This window comes from Propithecus coquereli, unplaced genomic scaffold, assembly GCF_000956105.1.
Source record: "Propithecus coquereli isolate 6110/MARCELLA unplaced genomic scaffold, Pcoq_1.0 Scaffold399, whole genome shotgun sequence".
In the NCBI taxonomy this organism is placed as follows: domain Eukaryota; kingdom Metazoa; phylum Chordata; class Mammalia; order Primates; family Indriidae; genus Propithecus; species Propithecus coquereli.
Genome location: NW_012149718.1, coordinates 1,102,183 through 1,122,722, shown reverse-complemented (window position 1 = coordinate 1,122,722; position 20,540 = coordinate 1,102,183). Strand labels below are relative to the sequence as shown.

General features: G+C 66.6%; 1 protein-coding gene across 1 annotated transcript in view; it reads left to right on the top strand.

Annotated features, from left to right (window-relative positions):
• Positions 1–20,540, top strand: part of COL18A1 (collagen, type XVIII, alpha 1) — a 60,548-nt gene that overhangs the window by 23,654 nt on the left and 16,354 nt on the right. Inside the window, exons 3-30 of the mRNA XM_012652699.1 lie at positions 796–882; positions 2,436–2,495; positions 3,307–3,433; positions 4,881–4,957; positions 5,202–5,441; positions 5,738–5,764; positions 7,749–7,811; positions 7,904–7,990; positions 8,269–8,322; positions 8,432–8,590; positions 9,439–9,501; positions 10,279–10,305; positions 10,535–10,666; positions 11,080–11,142; positions 12,008–12,034; positions 12,904–12,939; positions 13,559–13,630; positions 13,841–13,876; positions 14,192–14,281; positions 15,388–15,417; positions 15,557–15,583; positions 15,950–16,012; positions 16,248–16,322; positions 17,143–17,169; positions 17,465–17,518; positions 17,953–18,027; positions 19,698–19,766; positions 20,144–20,201. Of these exons, the coding sequence (XP_012508153.1) occupies positions 796–882; positions 2,436–2,495; positions 3,307–3,433; positions 4,881–4,957; positions 5,202–5,441; positions 5,738–5,764; positions 7,749–7,811; positions 7,904–7,990; positions 8,269–8,322; positions 8,432–8,590; positions 9,439–9,501; positions 10,279–10,305; positions 10,535–10,666; positions 11,080–11,142; positions 12,008–12,034; positions 12,904–12,939; positions 13,559–13,630; positions 13,841–13,876; positions 14,192–14,281; positions 15,388–15,417; positions 15,557–15,583; positions 15,950–16,012; positions 16,248–16,322; positions 17,143–17,169; positions 17,465–17,518; positions 17,953–18,027; positions 19,698–19,766; positions 20,144–20,201 (2,005 nt within the window). The remainder of the gene's footprint in view (positions 1–795; positions 883–2,435; positions 2,496–3,306; positions 3,434–4,880; positions 4,958–5,201; positions 5,442–5,737; positions 5,765–7,748; positions 7,812–7,903; positions 7,991–8,268; positions 8,323–8,431; positions 8,591–9,438; positions 9,502–10,278; positions 10,306–10,534; positions 10,667–11,079; positions 11,143–12,007; positions 12,035–12,903; positions 12,940–13,558; positions 13,631–13,840; positions 13,877–14,191; positions 14,282–15,387; positions 15,418–15,556; positions 15,584–15,949; positions 16,013–16,247; positions 16,323–17,142; positions 17,170–17,464; positions 17,519–17,952; positions 18,028–19,697; positions 19,767–20,143; positions 20,202–20,540) is intronic.

Here is a 20,540-nt window from a genome sequence, read left to right as displayed (position 1 = left end):
CGCCGGCTCAGCACGCGGCCGCCCTCCTGCCCTCCCCTGCGCGGCGGCTGTGCCAGTGTCTCGCGGGGCCCGGGCAGCGTCCCACACCTCGGCCACGCCAGGGTGCCGGCGGGCAGGGCCGTGGACGGAGCTCCGGCGGGTGAGTGAGCGAGTGACGGTGACGCTGGGCGGGGCGGCGATTCCTGCGCCGGAGAACAGAGGACCTTCCTCCAGGGGCCACGGCGCTTTCCCTTTTCCCTCGGCTTCCGGCGTTGTTCACTCTCGGAAGGCGAATTTGCAAAGAAAGCAGAACCTTGGCTCTGCCTCGACTGGCTGGAGGCACAGGACAGCCTGGCGCTTGCGCGGCCGTCACCCGTGAGCCGCGCTGCCCCAGGTCCAGCCTCTCTCCGGGACCTTAGTTGGCCGACCCGCGTCTCTGACAACCAGCGGCGCTGGGCGCGTCCCTAGACAGCCGCAAGGGAGCCCAACTCACGCTTGCCCCGCCGGCCAGGCCTTGGCGTGGGAGAGGCGTTGAGCAGCCGTCCTTGCAGGCGGTTGGCCAGCGCTGCCTCCCGCACCGACCGCGCCCGGGACGCCCCTCTGGGCCTCGCCCACGGCTCTTCCCAATGTGGGATGGGCTGTGGCCCCAGAGAGAAGCGACCCGAGAACCTTCGCGCTCCAAGACGCCCTGGCCCTCGGCGCCTGCTGGACTCTGGGGCTCAGGCGGCTCCACGCTGGGGCCCCCGACCGGCCCTCCCTGTGCCCACGTCACCTGCCTCGCGACCCCAGGTGACCCCTCTGTCCCTCTGCCTTCAGGGGATGATCGCGGAGCTGAGGGTGCGCGGGGACCCCCGGGTGAGCGCCCGGCACTGCCTGGACGAGGAGGATGATGACTCGGACGCGGTGAGTGAGGCGGGCTCGGCAGGGTCTCCGCGCCCCGGGGGGACTCGCCCCGCCCCACACGACAGGACAGGAAAGTCCAAAACAAGCACCTGTGGGCTCCGGGAACCTGGCGTGGCGTTTTCATGTACGTTTGTGACGCCGGAACTTTCCATTTACAAACAATGCAGAATATAGAATACATGTCAGAGACCAGCCTGCAGTAGCCCGCTGCTCAGCAGGATCACGACAGCAACATACGTGTGTGCGTCTGCCTCCGTGTGATGTGTCTGTGGTGTGTGTCTCTGTGTGACATGTATGTGTGGGATGTATGTGTCTGTGTGTGATGTATATGTGCGTGATGCGTGTCTGTGTGTCTGTGTGTCTTGTGGTATGTATGTGCGTGTGTGTGACGTGTCCGTGAGTGTATATGTGCGTGGTGCATGTCTCTGTGTCTCTGTGGTACGTGTGTGCATGTGCGTGGCATGTGTCTGTGAGTGTGTGGTGCGTGTCTCTGTGTGTGTCTGTGGTATGCACGGTGTGTGCATGGTATGTCTGAGTGTGTACGTGTGTGGTGTCCACGTGCACAATCACGTGGCACCTAAGGAAGAAGATCCAGCAGCTTCCAGAAGGCCCGAGGGACATGCGGAAAAATCCCATTGCCGGGGTGACTCCAGGTCAGGAGACGCCGCGAGAGGGCGTGCCCTTTCCACGCCGCAGTCGTCACGGCAGCCGTAGCCGAGACCCCCTGTGGCGGGCTGTGGCAGTCCCTGCAGACCCATTTCGCGTTTGCGTGGCTTTTCCATGTTTCGCCCGATGGATCTCTTGCCTTAGAAATCTAGGAGGTGGCCGAGTTTTCACCTAGTGGCTGTGGCAGCGCCTGCTCCCTGCTCTGCCTCCAGGGAGCACGGGCCGTGGGCTGCCCGGACGCGGGGTCAGGGGTGTGCAGCACACACACGTGCACACACATGTGCACACACACACCCCTCCTGCCTGCCTGAGCCCTGAGGTCATTAGTGGAAAAGCCAGATGATGCTTTTCCTCCAGGGTTTTGTTAAGCTGAAAACACTGAGTCAGAGAGAAGGGCCACTCCAGGGCCAGTTGAACACGCAGTGTGAGGACAGCAGGGACATCCATCCAGGCGCGGTGGCCGGGACGGGGTCGCCGGGACAGCTAGGTCCCCCAAGGCCGTGTGCTGCTGCTCAGAGGCTGTCAGCTCTGCTGGCGCCTCCTGGGCTGCAGCCTGGCCTGGCAGGGTCTGCACGGGGACAGGCGTGCAGTGAGCGTGTCCCAGGGCGGGTGAGGAGTATGTTCTCCATGGTTCCGTGACCACCACGTGGGTCTCTGAAGGGTCGTTCCAATTGATCTGGTGGACGTGGCGTGTTGGTGGCCAGGCTGGCGGCTGGCAGGGAGGCCGACGTGCCCTCCCTGTGGCACCTCGGTGCCCCCCAGCTTCTCCCTCCACGAACGCTGGAAGGGCCGCGCCAGCCGGGCGAGGTCAGAGTGGCCTCCTCTCCAGGCCCTGCCGGGGCCAGGGCTGTGCTCACCATCCTCCTCCTCATTCCCTTGACCCGCAGGCATCCGGGGACTTCGGCAGTGGCCTCGCGGAGAACCGGGAGCTGCCCAGGGAGGACACAGTGAGTAGCTGCGAAGGCCAAGCGCACCCTCCTGGGTCCCGCAACAGATCCGCATGGGGGCGTGCACACATGTGCACGTGTGTGTGTGATTTCCAAGGGCTCCCACTGTGTCCTGAAGGCGTGTTCCCAGCAGGAAACAGGGACGCTGGGAGGAGCAGGCGGCTGCGAGCCCGAGGCCGGCCGTGTCCCTGCGGCTCTCCGGCCAGAGGACGTTCTCTGAAGTGGCCTTGGCATCCCCCTGCCCGGCCCCCGCGTGTAGGGGATGCGCGGTTTGCAAACCTGACACAGGAAGGGCTGCGCAGGACGCACGGCGAGCCCGGGGCTCGGAGGCCACACTCGTGGCTTTTCTCCGGCTCCGGCCCCTGCGAAGCACAGGAGGGGCCGAGGGGAGGGGAGTCCCGGCCAGCGAGGGAGACGCGGCTCTTCTCAGACGGGACGAACCGCGTGGGCCTGCGCCCGGAAGGCGCGGGAGGGGGTCCTGTCCTCGCGGGGGCCTCGTCCCAGAGGATGGAGCTGCCCCGGGTGGACGCGGCCGCGACCCAGGAGCTGGGTCGTGTGGAGCCCACAGACGGGGCTGGGGCCGCAGCCGCCACCCCCACGGGCCACGCGGAGGAGCCCCCAGCACGCAGCTCTGCAGAGAGCCCTGGAACTTCTTCCCGTTTAAATGACGTTTTCTCTCATCTTTCTTAAAATCTACAAATGTTTTACTTTATAAACCAAATGAGCTTAGCCTGGTAGACGAGCAGCGCGAGCATCCACAGGACACCTGCGTTTGCTGGGTGACGGCTGTTCCCCTCCCTCCTCTCGCCAGGGCGCGGCCCCCAAACCCAGCCTCCCCCGGCCTCCCCCGGTAACGTCGCCGCCCTTGGCTGGAGGCGGCAGCACGGAAGGTTCCAGAACGGAAGAAACTGAAGACACCACAGCAGCTCCACTAGGAGGTAAACCTCTTCTGGGTGTGTGGTGTGTGTGCATGTACAGCATGTATGTTGCGTGTGTGCTACGTGTGGTGTGATGCGTGTGGTGCATGTATGTTGTGTGTGTGCTATGTGATGTGTGGTGCATGTATGTTGTGTGTGCTGTGTATGATGCGTGTGGTGCATGTATGTTGCGCGTGCTATGTGTGGTGTGATGTGTGTGGTGTGTGTGCTGTGTGGTGCGTGTATGTTGTGTGTGCTGTGTGGTGTGTATGTTGCATGTGGTGCATGCATGTTGCGTGTGCTATGTGTGGTGTGATGCCTGTGGTGCATGTGTTGCGTGTGTGCTATGTGTGGTGTGTGTGATGTGTGGTGCATGTATGTTGTGTGTGCTATGTGGTGTGTATGATGCATGTGGTGCATGTATGTTGCGTGTGTGCTATGTGGTGTGTGGTGCGTGTGCGTATGGCGTGGTTTCTGCGTGGGTGTAACCCAGGGTCGCCAGGGTTTTCTCCCGTGTTCCCGGAGTTGCATCACTGGGGTTCACGCTCAGGCGCGGCTGCCCTGAGCTAAGGTTGTGGACGTGACGCGCGGGTCACTTACCGAGGACTGTCCTCCGACTGAGGCGCCCTTGAGCCTCTGTCGAAACTCACTTGTCCAGCCGTGAGAGTCTGTTTCTGGGCTCCCACTGTCCCGGGAGTCCGTCTGTCCGTCTCGACGACAATGTCCCCATCCTGGCGGCTGCAGCCGCGTGAGAGTCTGACGTGGGCGACACCAGCCCGACCTGCCCGTCCCCGCCCTGGTGTCCGGGTCCTTGTGTTTCCGTGCGAGCACTGGGACCCCCTGTCAGTCTCCACAGAGAAGGGGAAGAGAGGCAGACGCCCGTGGGGGTCTGGAGGTCGCTGGCGGTGACGAGCGTGGCGGGCGCTACGCCTTCGGCCAGAGCCACCAGCCTCTCCTTTACGGAGGGCGTCTTCGGCTCTTTCTGCGCTGCCCTTGTGGCTTTAAATATCCCCAAGGCAGGAATTTTAGACTTGCCCTAAGTAACAGGTGACATAGCGCCCTCCAGCTCCCCACTGCGCCCCTGGGGGCGTGGCCGGGCTGCGCTCCGTGGGACCGCGGGTGCCTGGCGTCTGGCGCGAGGCTGCCCCTGGCTGGCTGGGGCGGGGACTTCCAGCCTGGGCGAAGCGGGGCCCATGCGGGCTCTGAGCAGCCCTTTCAAGCGGCTTCTGCGAGCCTGGCCGGCGGGTTCGCTCCTGATTTCAAACTCTGTCCCTGTTGCTGGCACTAGGCGATCACTGCCACTGTCTCCTGGCCCCAGGACGCCTGGTGGGAGCCTGAGCTGTGGCTGCGGCCGCAGGCCTGGGTCTCACAGTCCGGCTGGGCCCCGGGGCGGGGACAGCGCAGCCGAGAGCAGAGCCGGGCGCTGCTCGGGCCTGACGGCGGCCGCTCTGCCTCCCTCTCTTCCCAGCGCACACCCTGCCTGGCTCAGGTCCGGTTTCCACGAGGGACGAGAGCGTCTGGGGCCCTGCGGCCTCCCCGAAGGAGGTGAGGCCCCCAGCCCATGGCCCAGAACCCTGGGGGCCTCTTGTCCACTCCCTGGTGACTCCTAACGAAGCCCCTCGGGCCACACCTCTGCATGTCCGCCCTGTGTGTCTGCCCTCTGTGTCCGCCCTGCGTGTCCGCCCTGCGTGTCCATCCGAGTGTGTGCACGGGGTACAGAGCCCACGCCCAGGCACGCGGGGAGTGGATGCGGCTCTGCCCAACCCGTGCCGTGTTCTCTTCCTCCCAGGGAGGCCTGAAGGGGCAGAAGGGGGAGCCGGGAGCTCCGGGCCTGCCTGGCTCCATCGGTCCCCCCGGCCCCCCGTGCGTGATCGGCCCCCCGGGGCCCCCGTGCCCGTTCAGCCCCGAGAGTCCCCAGGGTCCCGTGGGCCCAGCGGCACAGAGCCCACACACGCAGCCTGTCTCTGGGCCGCGGGGACCCCCGGGGCTGCCGGGGAAGGATGGCGCCCCAGGAAGGGACGGCCGGCCGGTGAGTCCTCGCCGCCCGCGGTCTGGTCCCTGGTGGGGCTTGGGCAGGAGGGGGAGGGGTGCAGCTGACGTGAGGGTGGGCGGGGTCAGAGCAGAGCCGCCGCGGCCCCAGGACCCTGGAGGCTCCAGGCCCGGCCATCGCTTGCGCTTGGCTCTGGAAGGTGGTGGGATGTGGGAGGCTGCGCAGCCCGGACGTGGCCCCTCAGGAGAGAGGCGTCTCCACCGTGCCCGGGGCTTTGCGTGCAGCGCCTCCCCGTGTGCGACGCCTGCGCTGATGGTTTCTCTCGCACGTTGCAGGGCGACGCCGGTGAAGATGGAAAACCCGTAAGTTTCTTTTCTCTCTGAGCCGGTGTTACCCGCGATGCTCCCGTGAGACCTCGACGCCTTTTGCCTTTAAACTAACGGACCGAAACCCCTTTGAAAAGGCCGTTAATTCCGTTAAGAAGCCTCAGTCTGAAGGCGCGTGGAGACACTTACGCTGCCACCAGGAAAGGAGGAAAGGGGGGGAAAGGCGCTTCCGACCCCCGGGGCGGGGGTGCGCGACAGAAGCAGGGAGTCTGCGGGTGCCGGGTCGTTCGCAGAGGGGGACCCGGCCGGGCCAGGGCAGAGCCGTCGCTGGCACAGCAAACGCGAGAGGTTCCGTCTTAGAAGCTCAATTTAGGTGTTTAAAAGTCAACACACACTATTTCCAGGAAACACCACAAAATAACACTGATTGCAAATAAGGGTCAGGAAACGGTCCTGCGATGGCGGCAGAAAGCGGGTCACGTGATTGACCAGCGTGGCAGGTCCAGTCAGAGACAGCCCAGAGGGACGAGAAGGGCGCTGGCGGTAATGGAAGCATCACGAGTGACCGTCTTGCACCTGACAGCTGCAGGCAAGACCGTGGCGAGGACCACGGCGAGCTGGCCAGGGCATGGGCTGGCCTGTGTGGACAGCATGTGTGCGTGTGTGTGTGTGTGTGTGCGTGTGGTATAGGGTCCAAACGGCCCAGGCAGCAAGCTTGCTCTGATAAACTGTGTTGGGGTTTCCCATCTCGAAAACAAACTGCACCGTCTCACGTGGACACTCAGGACACTGACGTCACTCGGGCCCTCGGGCCCCTCACCTGCCTGCCCAGGTCACACGCGGCCATGCCCTCTGCGCACAGCGCCCGCTACACGCCACACTGCACATGCTCAACACACCACACATGCACACAACACAAACACACGTGCATGTATACCACACACGCTCAGCACACACCACACGTGCGCATGCTACACATATGTACACACACTACACACCGCATACGCTCAACGCACACCACACGTGCACACACCACACAGACACACATGTGCATATACACCACACAGGTTCAGCACACGTGTGTGCATACTACACAGACATATGTACACACACTACACACTGCACATACTCAACACACACACCACACGTGCACACACCACACAGACACACATGTGCATGTACACCACACAGGCTCAGCACACACTACATCTGTGTGCATACTACACAGACATATGTACACATACTACACACCGCACATGCTCAACACACACAGCACATGTGCACACACCACACACACATGTGCATGTACACTACACAGGCTCAGCACACATCAGACGTGTGTACATACTCGCAGACATATGTACACACACTACACACCGCATACACTCAACGCACACACCACACATGCACACACCACACAGATACACATGTGCATGTACGCCACAGGCTTAGCACACACCAGACATGTGTGCATACTACACAGACATGTACATGCACTACACACCGCATACAATCAACACACACACCACACGTGCACACACCACATAGACACACGTGCATGTACACCACACAGGCTCAGCACACACCACACAGACACATGTACACACACTACACACTGCACAGACACCACACAGACACACATGTGCACACACTACACCACACAACCACACATACACCGCATACACAGACACAACACACGTGTACGTCGCACACCACACACAGGGCAGTAACAGCCCTAGCGTGCACTCTCTGCCAAGGACGGCGGTGGGGGCCTCCTGTTTCAGCTGGGGACGTTCCTCGCGGTTCTCTCACGCTGCTGAGCGGGGTTTCGCGGTGGCGGCATCAGCCTCTGGGTCCTGGTGCCCTGCGTCTCCCCAGGGTCTCACACGAAGGGCTGGGCTCCCGTGCGCCCGCGCTCCCGGCAGGAGCGTTCAGGGCGCAGAGCCACGGGCTGCTGGCAGGTCGGACGTGGCAGGATGGGTGCTTCTCCCTGACTGGGCCGCCGGGCATTGTCTTCCAGGGTGACACTGGGCCACAGGGCTTCCCGGGGACTCCGGGGGACGTGGGCCCCAAGGGCGAGAAGGTGAGTCTGCTGGCTGGGCGGGGCCATCCTGACTCATCCCTGGCCCGGGTGGGGGCCGTGAGTCCCGGCATGACCTTGTCTTGTGTTCCCAGGGGGATCCTGGGGTTGGGACAAGAGGACCCCCGGGACCCCAGGGGCCGCCAGGACCGCCAGGACCTGCCTTCAGACACGACAGGCTGGTGAGTCCCGGGGTCCCCTGGCCCAGACTCGGGAAATGCCTCCTGGGGGGTCCGGCCCCGGAGGACCAGCCCCTGCCTTCGGGCTGTGGGCGGCAGGTGTGGGGGGAGCCTGGGCCGCAGGGGGCCTGCTGCTTTCTCTCTGCGTCCGGTCCCGCCCCCGCCGTAGTGGCAGCACGGGGGTGGGGTTTGGGACACAGGGGCAGGGCCGGCCTCCCCCAGGCTGGTGCTGGACAGGGCTGCTCTGGCACCTGGTGACGGTCTCTCTGGCCTCCGCTCAGACCTTCATTGACATGGAGGGATCCGGCTTTGGCGGCGACCTGGAGACCCTCCGGGTGAGCGGCCTTGGCCTGTGGGATGGGATGGGGGTGAGACAGGGCCGGCCGGGCTGGGCTCACCACTTGGGGGTGCTGCGTGTGCCTGACTGTGTGTGCCCCTGTCCAGGGCCCGCGAGGCTTCCCCGGGCCCCCCGGGCCCCCCGGCGTCCCAGGCCTGCCCGGTGAGCCAGGCCGCTTTGGGGTGAACAGCTCCGACGTCCCAGGACCCCCGGGTCTTCCTGGTGTGCCTGGGCGGGACGGGCCCCCCGGATTCCCGGGCCCCCCGGTAAGTCCTGCGACCCACCGCGGGGCTTCGCCAGCCCTCGCCACCTCACCCCGCGTCCCTGAGGGCAGGGGGCTTGTCACTGGGCCGTCCTCGGGAGTGTGGAGGTGCCTGAGTGGTCATCCCGTGGTTTTGGGGGTGCTGGCCCACTGGGCCACCGCAGGCAACACTGACACCCTCTCTGGCCCTTGTGGGGCCCCCGACCTCACAGAGGGCATCTCCGTGCGTGGTCCTCGTGGTGGGGGAGCCAAGGCCCTCACTGGCCGCGCTGGCGGAGGACCAGGGAGGCGGAACGTGTTTGGCCGACGCCTGCTCACGGGGCCTCAGAGCCCGGCCAGCCCCGCCTGCAGCTCTGGGACCTGGTGGCCCCCGTGGGCGCCCGCAGGGTCGCTGTGGCGACTGGGGACGTTGCAGCAGCCCTGGTGGCCTGGTGTTCACTCAGCAGCGCACCCTGGAGCGCCACTGTTCCCGGCGTGCACCACCCTGTCTTGGGGACGCTGTGGCTTAGCCCCCAGCCCGGCCGCGCTGCCCTGACGGCCTCCGACAGCCGCCGGGCGCCCCGTGGCCAGGCCGTCCCCGGGGTCGGTTCCTGGGGAGGTTTTAGGCTAAGGAATAGAACGTGGCTCATTCGCACCCCCCAGCATCACAGACGGGGCTGTCGCCCCCCCATCGTCTGGTTTGCTGGCGGTGCTGCCGCCCGAGCACCGCGGTGGGGTCCCCTGCGAGCCGCAGGACTCTGCCACGTGTCCGGGGAACATTCTGTGTCTGAGGAAGCCCAGATAACCGTCTGCTAACCCAGAATCTTCTTAGGAGCGGAATTTCATCCGGACCCTCTGCTTGTCTCTCCCCAGGGGCCCCCGGGTGCTCCAGGTCGAGAGGGGCCGCCAGGAAGGACCGGGCAGAAAGGCGGCCTCGTAAGTGCCTCCCCACCAGGCCAGGGCGGACGGGCCCCAGCGCCACGCTGAGTGGCCAGGGCGGACGGCCCACGTGCGGGGCCGCGGTGCGCTCCGTTGGGGGGGAGTGCGGGAGGTGGGCTGTGCACGGCCCCCACCTCCAGGCCGCCGGCTCCCTGGGCCGCTTGGACCTCCGCCGGCGGGGGCGTGGACGGAAATCCAGGACTCGTGATGAGGACTTGACTCCCGGTTTTTAAGAATATTGACGTTCCGTCTGATCTGGAAATCTTATTTTCCGTTTCCATTTGGGCTACGTCCACAGTGGGGCTCTCAGGAGGCCACACAGGCCTCTGATGAGATGTGAGTGGCCGTGACGTCCAGGTGGCATTTCTGGGGGTGGAGCTGGCGGGAGGCGCTGGCGTCCGGCTGCTGGGGCATGTGCTTCCACGTGACACCTCCGTGTGAACGTGGCCCACGGCCTCGCCACGTGGCTGAGCAGACGCTCGTTCTACATGAGGCTCCGAGCTCAGCTGGTCGCCTCGTTTGACAACAGCCGAGCAGAAGGACAGTCGGGAGGCACTGGCGCTCAGCACCCGGGTCGATGCCGTGGGTGTCCCCCCAGCGAGCACGGCGCCCCCAGAAGGGGGACGCAGCGGGAACACCTGCATGCGACTGAGTCAGCACAGAAACCGCAGAGCAGGGTCCGGGGCTCAGGGTGCAGCAGGCGAAAGGCCGTTGCTTTTCTGGAACTCTCGGTGCTGTGGTCTGACTTCGATCGTCCTGCTCTTTCCCACGCAGGGTGAAGCGGGCGCCCCAGGACCCAAGGTACAGATGAGACGCGGGCACGCTCTCCCACGCCGGTCTGCCTGCGGGTGGGCTCCCGGGGGGGCGGCCCCGCGGTGGGGCCGGCGAGTTCTCCTGGGTGCCGGCCGTGCCCCCGCTCTGCCCACCCGTGCTGTGCGCAGCAGGCCCCGTGTTCACCCCGAGGGGCTGCGGTGGGGTCCGGTGGCCGCCGCGGAGCAGACGCCCCAGTGTTCTCTCCGCACCCATGCAGGGAAGCACGGGAGACCCTGGTCCCGTTGGCGCTCCCGGGCAGAGCGGCTTGGCAGGAGCACCTGGGCCAGCTGGACCGCCAGGACCCCCCGGTCCCCCTGGGCCCCCAGGACCAGGATTTGCGGCTGGGTTTGTGAGTACTGCTGCCCTTGCCCCAGAAAACTTGGTTTTGCCACCTGTGGTCCCCCTGGAGTCACACCCGTAGAGCGGCACTTCCTGAGCAGGGGCCCTTTGTCCAATCCCTGAGTGGCCGCGTCAACCCAGCAGGCCAGGCCGGCACTGGTATGGTCTCCTAGGGCACTAAGCACGGTGTTGGTGCCTGGCTACGCCGCCGACCCCGGCCCTGCCCCGGCAGACGCTCAGACCAAGAGCAAATGCCCAAGAGAGGCAGAAAGGATCACCCCCCGGGCAGACGCTCTCCATCCGGGATGGTGGCTTCCCAGGCCACCCCAGCCCTTGGTCTCCGCCTCGGGCAGTGCCCGGCCTCAGGGGCAGCCCTTCCTTGGGGAGGGGACGCAGGCCAAGTGTGCCTCATGTGTCCCCCAGGACGACATGGAAGGCTCCGGGGCTCCCTTCTGGTCGACGGGCCGAGGCTCCGACGGACCACAGGTACTGCTCACGCGCCGGGCGGGGCCAGCTCTGGTGGGGGGTTGGGGGGTTGCCTGGGCAGGAGGGCGCCCGGGGACCTGCCTCTCACGAGGACCGGAGCACCCTGCAGACCTGCCAGGGCCGCGTGGTCCCTGGCATCGTCCACCCGGGCCACCCTCCTCGCTGGAAACCCCCCTGCTGAGTGGAAGGGTCACAGAATGGGGACGCGCCTCCGCCACGGGGCGCCACGGGGCGCCGCAGGGCGGGGCCAGATGGATGGACGCGGAGTCTTTCTAAAGGAAGGTCTTTCTGGGGGAGTCAGGTCATCGTATTCTTGTTGTGGCTCCGGTTTGGGGAAGTGGCAAATATTTGGTCCAGGTAGAATTCAAACTGAATAAAAACGGAGCGTTCTTACGAAACTCCCGCCCGGCTCTGCTGTTAACGTGTGCGCTGGCCGGGCTGGCGTCAGCGCGCAGGGACCGAAGCCCCAGCACAACCAGGGCTCAGACAGGACAGACGGGCCGGGGCACACCCGGGGGCCAGCGCAGAGCAGCAGGCGGGCGCCGCAGCCGTGGCCCAGGAGGACGCGTGGGGCCTAAAGCCGCAGCGTCCGACACCGGCTTCTCCCTCGGAGGCCCCGCCGCCGCCGGCGCAGGCCCTGGGGCTGGGACGCGTTTCCTACTCGGGGCAAAACTAATGAGAAATTTTAACTGGGCAAGACCTAATTCCATCGTAAGTTAGAATGGCTTTACCATTTTAACTTAGTACCTTTCCTTTATATATCTTAAAAACTCGTCATTTTTGCCACCGGGCTCATGTTCTCATGGGGCGAGTCTCACCCGGCAGGCTGGGGCTGTGCTGACGCCCGTCTCCTCTGCCCCGACAGGGACGGCCCGGCCTGCCAGGACTCAAGGTCAGTGAGCGGCGAGCCTGGGCTCCTGGCCCCAGCGGCCCCCCCCACCCCACCCCCGCCACCGATGCTCAGCCATGGCCCCCGTGCTCGGGGCGGAGCAGACGGGCCTCCCCCGGGCTGCTGCTCCGGGCCTCAGCTTTCCGATCACGGGAGTAGTATGAGTTCGCCAGGGAAGTGTGTGAAATGCAGCAGAAAAGGGCAGTAACCAGCAACCCTGCCCCGACAGCGAACGAGAGGCCCCCACCCACAGCCAGGACCCCGCTTCCACGCGGCGGAAGTGTATTTGCTGCCTGGGGCCGAGAGAGGGGCTTGGGGAAGAACCCGGAGCCCCTGCCCCAGCCTCCGGCCGAGGGAGGGCATTCTCTGCCCCCTCCCTGGGTCACCAGCCAGGCCTGGCACCGCCGGCCCCGCCCCACATCAGCCCCGTCCCACATCAGCCCCGTCCCGGAGGCCCGCAGCCCCTGGGCAGGTGGGCAGGTGTGGGGACCGCCCGGGAGGGCCGCAGCCCCTGGGGGTCCTTTCACTCCTCACCTGCCCTTTGGAGTGTTTTCTTTGATTTGCAAAACACTGGAGTTTTAGAAGGGCAAACGTACTAGCTTTCCTAAATTGTTTAAAGTGAAATCTTCTCAGCGGAGTTGCTCTTATAGTGAGGATGACGGACTGTCACCAGCTTCCAGAACAGTCCAGACCAGTGTCTGTTGGGGTGATGCTCACAGCCCTTCCGCTAGTGGGGGCCATGGGGTCCCGGGACCCTCAGCTCGGGGCTGGGGGCGTGTGAGCTGCGTCCTGGGTGATGAACCTTCTCCTCCTCCCGTGGGCCGCGGTGGACGCCGCCGGGGGCTGGGCTCACAGACCCTTTGTCCACCCAGGGGGATCCCGGCACGCCTGGGCCACCCGGGGCCAAGGTAAGCACCTGTGTGGGGCTCCCGGAGAGAACCAGGGGGCAGGGGCCTGGGGAGGCCAGGTGTCCTGTCCCCTCTGAGCCTCGGTAAACGGGGGTGACAGTACGTGGGGGTCCAGCCAGGCCGGGTGGGGAGGGCCGCCCGGCTCCTCCCGCTGCCCAGAGGCCGGGCTCCGGCTTCCCTCCTTCCTCGCGCTGCCCGTTTGCTTGTGACGTAGGGCGCGCTCGTCTCAAAGACGAGCCGCACCAGGCACAGCCCCCCAGGGCATTCCCATCCCCCCTTCCAGGGCATTTCCCCCGAGGCACCACCTGCTCTAAGACACCCCCTCAGGCCACCCTGCCATCCAGGGCACCCCTCCAGGGTATTTCCCCCCCAGTCCCCCCCAGGTTTCACCGGGTCAAGATGAAAGTCAGGGCACCCTCCCGGCTCTGCCCCGGGAATCGGCAGGCCACACGGGACAGCTCCAACGGCCAGGCTCCCGCTGGACCCCCCTCCCCTCCCCCACCCCCGCACCCCCAGGTGCCCCCCTTCAGGGGTGGAGCGAGTGACCGCCACCGTCACTGCATGGACGCGGTGGCGTCCTGGCCCGGGCAGCTGACCGTCCACCCTCTGTCCCTTCCAGGGAGAAGTCGGAGCGGATGGGGCCCCTGGGTTCCCCGGCCTCCCCGGCAGAGAGGGCGCCGTGGGGCCCCAGGTGAGTGGCCTCGGTGGGCCGGGAAGGGCAGCCGGAGCTCAGCGCTGGCCCTCGGCGCGTCCCTCAGGGGTCCCCGGGCTTCCCTCCTCCAGCCCCTGGTCAGGAAATGCAGAGCCCCCCATGTCTGTGTCCAGGCCAGTCCCTGGGGGTGTGGGGTCTCCTGGAAGGGGGTTCCTGCTTGTTTATGTGACATTTCCTCTGTCTCTGCAGGGACCGAAAGGGGACAGAGGCAGCCGGGGAGAAAAAGTGAGTGTCCCTGGCAGGGTGGGGGGCAGCACGGGGCCTGCAGGTGCACACAGGTGGCCGTGGGGCTGGGATGCATGCGGTCCCCGGGCCACGCCCACCCTGTCACCTACGTGGCCCCAGAGACGCTGGGCAGAGACCCTCACGTCGGCGGGGGCGGCCTTCGGGGCCGGGAGCAGCGTGTGGGGTGTGGCCGTCTGGATGGCAGCGTCCCTGCTGGGGAGGGGGCTCTCACGCTGTCCACGGCCCCGGGGTGGGCTCTGGGGTCCCGGCCAGAGCGCAGTGACGACGCGGTGTGCGCGCGCCGTTCTCTTCCAGGGCGACCCAGGCAAGGACGGAGTGGGGCAGCCGGGCCTCCCCGGGCCCCCCGGACCGCCCGGGCCCGTGGTCTACGTGTCGGAGCAGGACGTAAGGACGCTGGGTGGGCACCCGGTCTGCCCAGACCCCCTAGCGGGAGAGGACCCCCAGTGCGGGACAGGGCCTGGCCCTCGTCTGAGACGCCGCAGAGAGCCCGAGCTCCGTGTTGCGATCGAGGCCCGCGAGAGGGGGGAGCGCGGCGGCCTGGCGGGAGACGCGCCTGCCCGTGGCCAGTCCCTCGGCCCCGCACGACGTGGCCCAGACCGCAAGTGGTTGGTCCAAGTGCCTCGTCAGGAGAAGCAGGAGAGGTTCTTTGGTGAAGGGCTGTGTCGGGTCCGGAACCTTCCTCCCCACGGGAGGGCTGCGGGCTGCCTGTGGGGTGCCTGCCGCCGCTGCCCCAGACGCACCCCCTCGGCCCCACCACACAGAACACAGAGCCGGGACTGCGCCCAGGCGCCTCTGTGGAGCAGATCGCCTCTGGGTCCCGCTGCCCGCAGCCCCCGCTGGAAGGGGCTGCCCGGTGCAGAGGCAGGAACAGGTGCCGGGTGACAGCCGGCTCAAATCCCAGCACAGCACTGTCAGCTGTGTGGCCCTGACAAGTTACTTAACCTCTCTGTGCTGATTTAAGAGCCGGGGAGGGGCGCAGTCATCCGATGAGGTGCAGGGCTGGGTGAGCAGCAGCCGGAGGGGCTCCCGGGAGCCAGCAGGACTAGGAAGAGCGGCCCGCATGGAAGCTGCGGGGGGCGGGGGCCTGGGCAGGCCAAAGGCCATGCTGGGTCACCGCCGGCCTCCTCTGGCCACGGCGGAACAGCCTCGGGCAGGCGGCCCGTCCGCGTGGTGAGCAAGGACGTGCCCGCAGAGTCAGTATTTCACACAAAAACGGGCGTAAAGCTCGTGGCCCTGGGGAGCCGGAAGTCTGGCTAGGGGAGCTCTGAGCCCAGGGGAGTCTGCTTGGGCGCAGCGGTCCCCAGGACGTGGCTTCGGGGTTACCTGAGGGGCCTTCAGGCAGAACCAGAAAGACGGTTGCAAGAAAGATCTGCCTTTTAAATCTCGGTTCCTGGTATTGTCCTATTGATCTCGTGACAGTAACATAACGCGGCTGAGTCTAGCTTTCAGGGACGTCTCTGCCGTGTTCTGATCTCTCTTTCTGCCGACAGGGAGCCGTGCTGAGTGCGCCAGGGCCCGAGGTGCGTGCCCCTCGCGGCTGAGAAACTCGCCTGCGGGGCCCTGGGCGGGTCTGGGTGTGGGTCGGGCGGCGGCTTGCTCAGAACCCTGCTGTTTCTGAGTGGCCGTGACCCCAAGCTGACGCCGCCCCTCTTCCCACAGGGCAGGCCGGGGTACGCAGGCTTTCCCGTAAGTAGCCCCCTCCAGGCCGTCACCCCGTCCTGTTTGTCCCACAGGCTGCCCTGCCGAGCTGGGGCAGGCCTGGCTCAGCCGGGGTGGGGACCGCCGCTGTCCTGGACCACGTGAGCAGGGTACTGAGAGCCCTGGCCAGCCAGCGCCCGGCGGGCCCCCGGGGGCCCGAGAGCCTTCCTGTGCCCGGGAGAAGCCGCGGTGCTCAGAGCGGGTTCTGGGCGGGGTGTGGCCCCCTGCATGTGACCCGGAAGACCGAGCGGGGCAGCGCATCTCCCGGAAACAGCGCGGAGGGGGTTGGGCGGTCCTCTGGAACGGGGAGGCGCTGGGCCGCGCAGCCCCTCACCCCTGCCTGCTCTGTTCCAGGGACCCGCCGGGCCCAAGGGTGACCTGGGCTCCAAGGGTGAGCGAGGCTTCCCGGGACCCAAGGTGAGGCTGGCACTGTTGCTCGGTCTGGGCACTGGGCCGGGATCGGAGCCCCCGGGCCGACTGGAGTTGTCGCCTTAGTGGGCGAGTGACAGACTCCAGCCCAGGTTGTCCCCGAGGGGCACCCACACCGCCCTGCCTTCGCGTGTTCTGGGGGCTCCCGTGAGGCAGCCGTGCTGCCGCGAGGCTGGTCTTCGCCCAGAGCCGCCCTGACCCTGCCGGCTTCCTGCCGTTCCAGGGTGACAAGGGAGAGCCCGGCAGCATCTTCAGCCCCGACGGCAGAGCCGCGGCCCCTGCCCCGAAAGGAGCGAAGGTGAGGGCCGGCGCGGGGCCGGGGTCTCACGCGTCCCCTGAGCCGGGCGCCGGGACATCGTGGCCCGGCCCTCGACGGCCTTCCTTTGTCCACCCTCATAGCCCCCAGCGCCGCTCTCCTGCAGGGAGGCTGGGGCCGCTGGGGGCCACAGCTCTGTCCTCGCTCCTCCAGCCTGGCCTCCCTGCGGGAGACGGGGAGCCCCAGGCCGCACCCAGCTCGGCGTCTGCGTCCATGGGGGGGGCTTCCCTGCCCTCTGCCTCCTCCTGGGGACAGCCGGCCTCGGCGCCTGAGCACCGGCCTCGGCGCCTGAGCACCGCGGGGTCAGAGGCAGTTCCCTGGGGGGCCTGTGCCTGGGGGGCCACCCAGGCAGGCCCTGGGAAGCGGAGGGGGAGGGGCTCCCTGATCTGCTGGGCGTACAGGCCGGGCTCCCACAGGCCTGCAGGAGGAGCCCGAGCCCTCCAGGCCTGGGGACGGGCCTCGGATGCCAGGCCCAGAGAGCGGGCCACCGGCCCTGCCCCGGCCGCACAGCTGAGTGTGGGCTGAGGTGTGCCCAGCCAGGGCACTGCGCAGACAGGGCAGGGCCACCTTCCCCGTGCAGCAGGGCCCCAGGACACGCCCCATCTGCGCACCCACCCAGATGCAACCCCCAGCCCAGAACCTTCTCCCACTGGCATTTCCTATCCTCCCCCTTGTCGCCCGTGGCCCTTCGTGCTCCCCGGTGCACCTGATGGGCAGGGGACCCTCGGGGGGCTATGGGAGTTGCAGGGGCCGGGACGGAAGAGACGAGCCTCCTCACGGTGCCTTCTGGTTTTCTGTCCAGGGAGAGCCGGGCTTCCGAGGACCCCCGGTGAGTAGGACCCGGCTCCCTCTGCAGGGAGCACGGGCGTGCCGTGTGCTGGACACTTGTCACCCGCGTGGCTGCTGAGTGTGTGCTGTGTGGCCCTGGGTTTATCTCCCAACCGTATCCTTAAAACACACGGGCCAGGGGTGGGGTGGAGGCCACAGGGGCAGCTCTGAGCCGACAGGAGGCGGGGCTGGTCTCTGCGTTGCCGCCTCCCCCGCACCAGCTCCTGCCCCGTGGTGCGGGGGCAGGGTCTGCTCTGGGTCCCGCCCACCTGAAGCCCAGACCCTTCCTTCTGCAGGGCCCCTACGGACGGCCGGGGCACAAGGGGGAGATTGGCTTTCCTGGACGGCCGGTGAGGACCTGGGCTCTGGGGGGCCCCTGTGCCTGCGTGGGCAGCAGGTGGGGCCCGGCAGGTGGACAGCAGCCCAGGCCCACAGGGCAGTGGGCCCAGAGGGCAGTGGACAGCTGTCCCTCCCCTGTCCTTCCCCAGAACTGCCCTGCTCTCATCCCAGAGGTGGCTGGGGGGGGGTCCTGGGACTCGCCTGTGGGGGGCTCGGGCCTGGGAGGAGGCCCTGGGTGCCGCTGGGGTCAGCCACCCTCCCCAGAGGGCCTGGAGCAGGCACATGGCGAGGGGGGCCGGGCAAGCTGGGAGCTGCAGGGCAGGGGTGCGGGAGGCCAGCCCTGGTTGGGGGTGACCACGAGGCTGCAGCGGCCGCCCTGCGGGGACACAGAGAAGGCCGTGGTGTGGCCGTACCCAGCAGTTCCCGCCCACTGTGCTCTGCCCAGGGTCGTCCCGGGATGAACGGACTGAAAGGAGAGAAAGGGGAGCCGGGAGAGGCCAGCGTGGCATTCGGCACGAGGGTGAGCGTCCCACGGGGGGCTGGACGCTGGGACCGGACGGCCTGGCCGGGGCCTGGGGTCCTGCAGCTTGTCTGTCAGGCAGTGGCAGCCAGTGTGGCCGCGCCATGCAGGTCTTCTGGCACGACACGCACACTCACATGTGCACACGTGTACATGGGCACATTCATAATATACACCTACACGCATGTGCACTCGTACATATACACACATGCACGTGTCCACCCATATACTTACATACACGGGTACCCACCTACACGCTTACATGTGCACACATGTCCACACACATATACTTGCATAACACGTTTATGCACACCGATACATACACACATGCGTACACATGGACCCTCATATATCGTGCACACATGTATGTATACCCATGCATATGCACACACACATACACAGGCACATCATCCACACATATACACGGATATACACACTTATGCACACACACAGAGGCACACGTACACGTGCACCTTACCCAAGCCCATTGGGAACAGACAGTGCGTGTTTCTGGGGAGGGCGCCCAGGCCAGCGTGGACTCTGCGTGTGCCCCTCCCCGCCGCGGCGCGCTCGGCTCAGCACCACGCCGTCACTCGGTTAACGCTGCTGTCCGTGAGCCGGGTGTCTCACTTGGTGCGTCGGTGGCTGGGGCTTTCTAGTCGCTGTCTGCCTGACACGGCTGCCGCCAAGACCCAGCGGTGCCCCCGGGCAGGGGCCGCCAGATCCGCCCAGCTCGCCCCAGGCAGTGCGCCCGCTTCCCCGGCAACCCCCGGCGGCCCTGCCGTCAGGCTCTGCCCCAGCGGGGGCTGTGCGCAGGGAACGCAGTGGGGTTGGCACGTCTGACCTTTCCGTTGCTGTCGTCTCTTCGGCTGCGTTCCTGTCTCTGGACTGAAGCGCGGCTGCCGTCCTGTGAACGGTGAAGAACACGCTGTGTTTGCAGGTTCTGGGACGGGGCTATGCTCACAGGTCACGCGGCCGGAAAGCACAGGCGCTCGGATTCTGTTCTCACTTGTGACTCTTTAGAAGTGGTTACACGGCTGTTTCCCTGGCGACGAGGGCGTCTCCCGCCTCGGGGCAGCAGCGTCCCCTGCAGCCGGGTCTTCCCCTGGGGCCTCCTGTTGGCCCAGATCCCCCCACCCCCCACCCCGCTGCGGCCAGCCGGCGAGAGGTGCCCAGGCCCCTGGAAAGACACTCGCATGGCGGGAAGAGAAGCGCGCTCACGCCCAGCCCTGACCTTCCAACCCGCCGTCCTCTCGAGAGTCGCCGTCCTCCCGAGAGTCGCGTGTGGCTCTCAGAGCACGCGCTCTGACACGGCCTGAACCGGATTGTTCATGCTCTTTCCTTGGACCCCCACAAGTTACAGCCCCTCAGGGTGGCTCCAGGGGAGGCTTTCTGACCTGGGAATCTCGCTGACCGCACCGCAGTCTGCAGGGCGTGGCCCTCGGGCAGGGACCTCCTGGACGTGGGAAGGGCCAGTCCCTGCCCTGGGGACCCGATGGCAGAGTAATCTGGTGCCCGCGTGCGCGTCTGCCCTGGTGTGAGTCTCTGCTCAGGCGGCCTCTCCCTGCCGCGGTCACAGGACAGAAATGCTCCTGCCCACGCCTGCCGCCGCGTCATGGTGGAGGGGCTGGCTGTGAACCTGACTGACCACAGCTTTCTGTCCCACACAGGGAATGCCCGGCCCCCCCGGGCCTCCGGGACCCCCAGGCCCTCCTGGGACCCCTGTCTACGACAGCAACGTAAGTCCCGAAGGCGCCCACGGTTCCTGTGGCCCCCACGGCTCCTTACCTGAGCCACGGACAAGCTGTGCCTCCTCCCCACGGCACAGCCTGCATCCAGGCTGCTTTTGGGCTGTCTGGTGGGCTGAGCCCCCCAAGGAGGGCGGAGGCCTAGGGGGTATCTGAGCATGGAGGTGCTACGGCATCCCGGGACCACCAGGCTTGGCGAGGTGGAGGCCAGTGAGGGCTTCTGGCTCTAGACCCCTGTCCCCCGAAACTCCACCAGTGTGGCCTCGCAGGGGGCCGGGGGCTTCTGGACTGGGGCCTGCTGGATGGGTGGTGGCCTTTGTCTCCAGAGCAGTGTCCCTCAGCGGCCACCTCTGGGCCCCTCTCTGCAGGCGTTTGTGGAGTCCGGCCGCCCTGGGCCTCCAGGACTGCCAGGTGAGCGCCCGGCTCGCGGCTGGAGAGGAAATAGCTCCAGGCCCCCCGGCTCCTGTCTGACGCCTGGCGCCTGGCACCGAGCAGCAGCGAGAATCCCCCACCCCGCCCGGAATGGCCTTCCGGGCAGCCTGGCTACCGACGGCAGCGACACCTGGGTGGCACCTGTCTTCTGTCCTCCCTTTAGAGGCGGCCGGGCAGGAGTGGCCCAGCTCCCCGGCACCACCTGCAGGGCCTGTGCTCTCCTCGAGCCTGTGCTCCGTGTCCCCCAGTCCACCCGATGTCCATCCCGGGCACAGGGGCGCAAGTGGGCGGGACAGGACCGAAGGCCTTGCAGGCACATTTGGTGACAGGTGC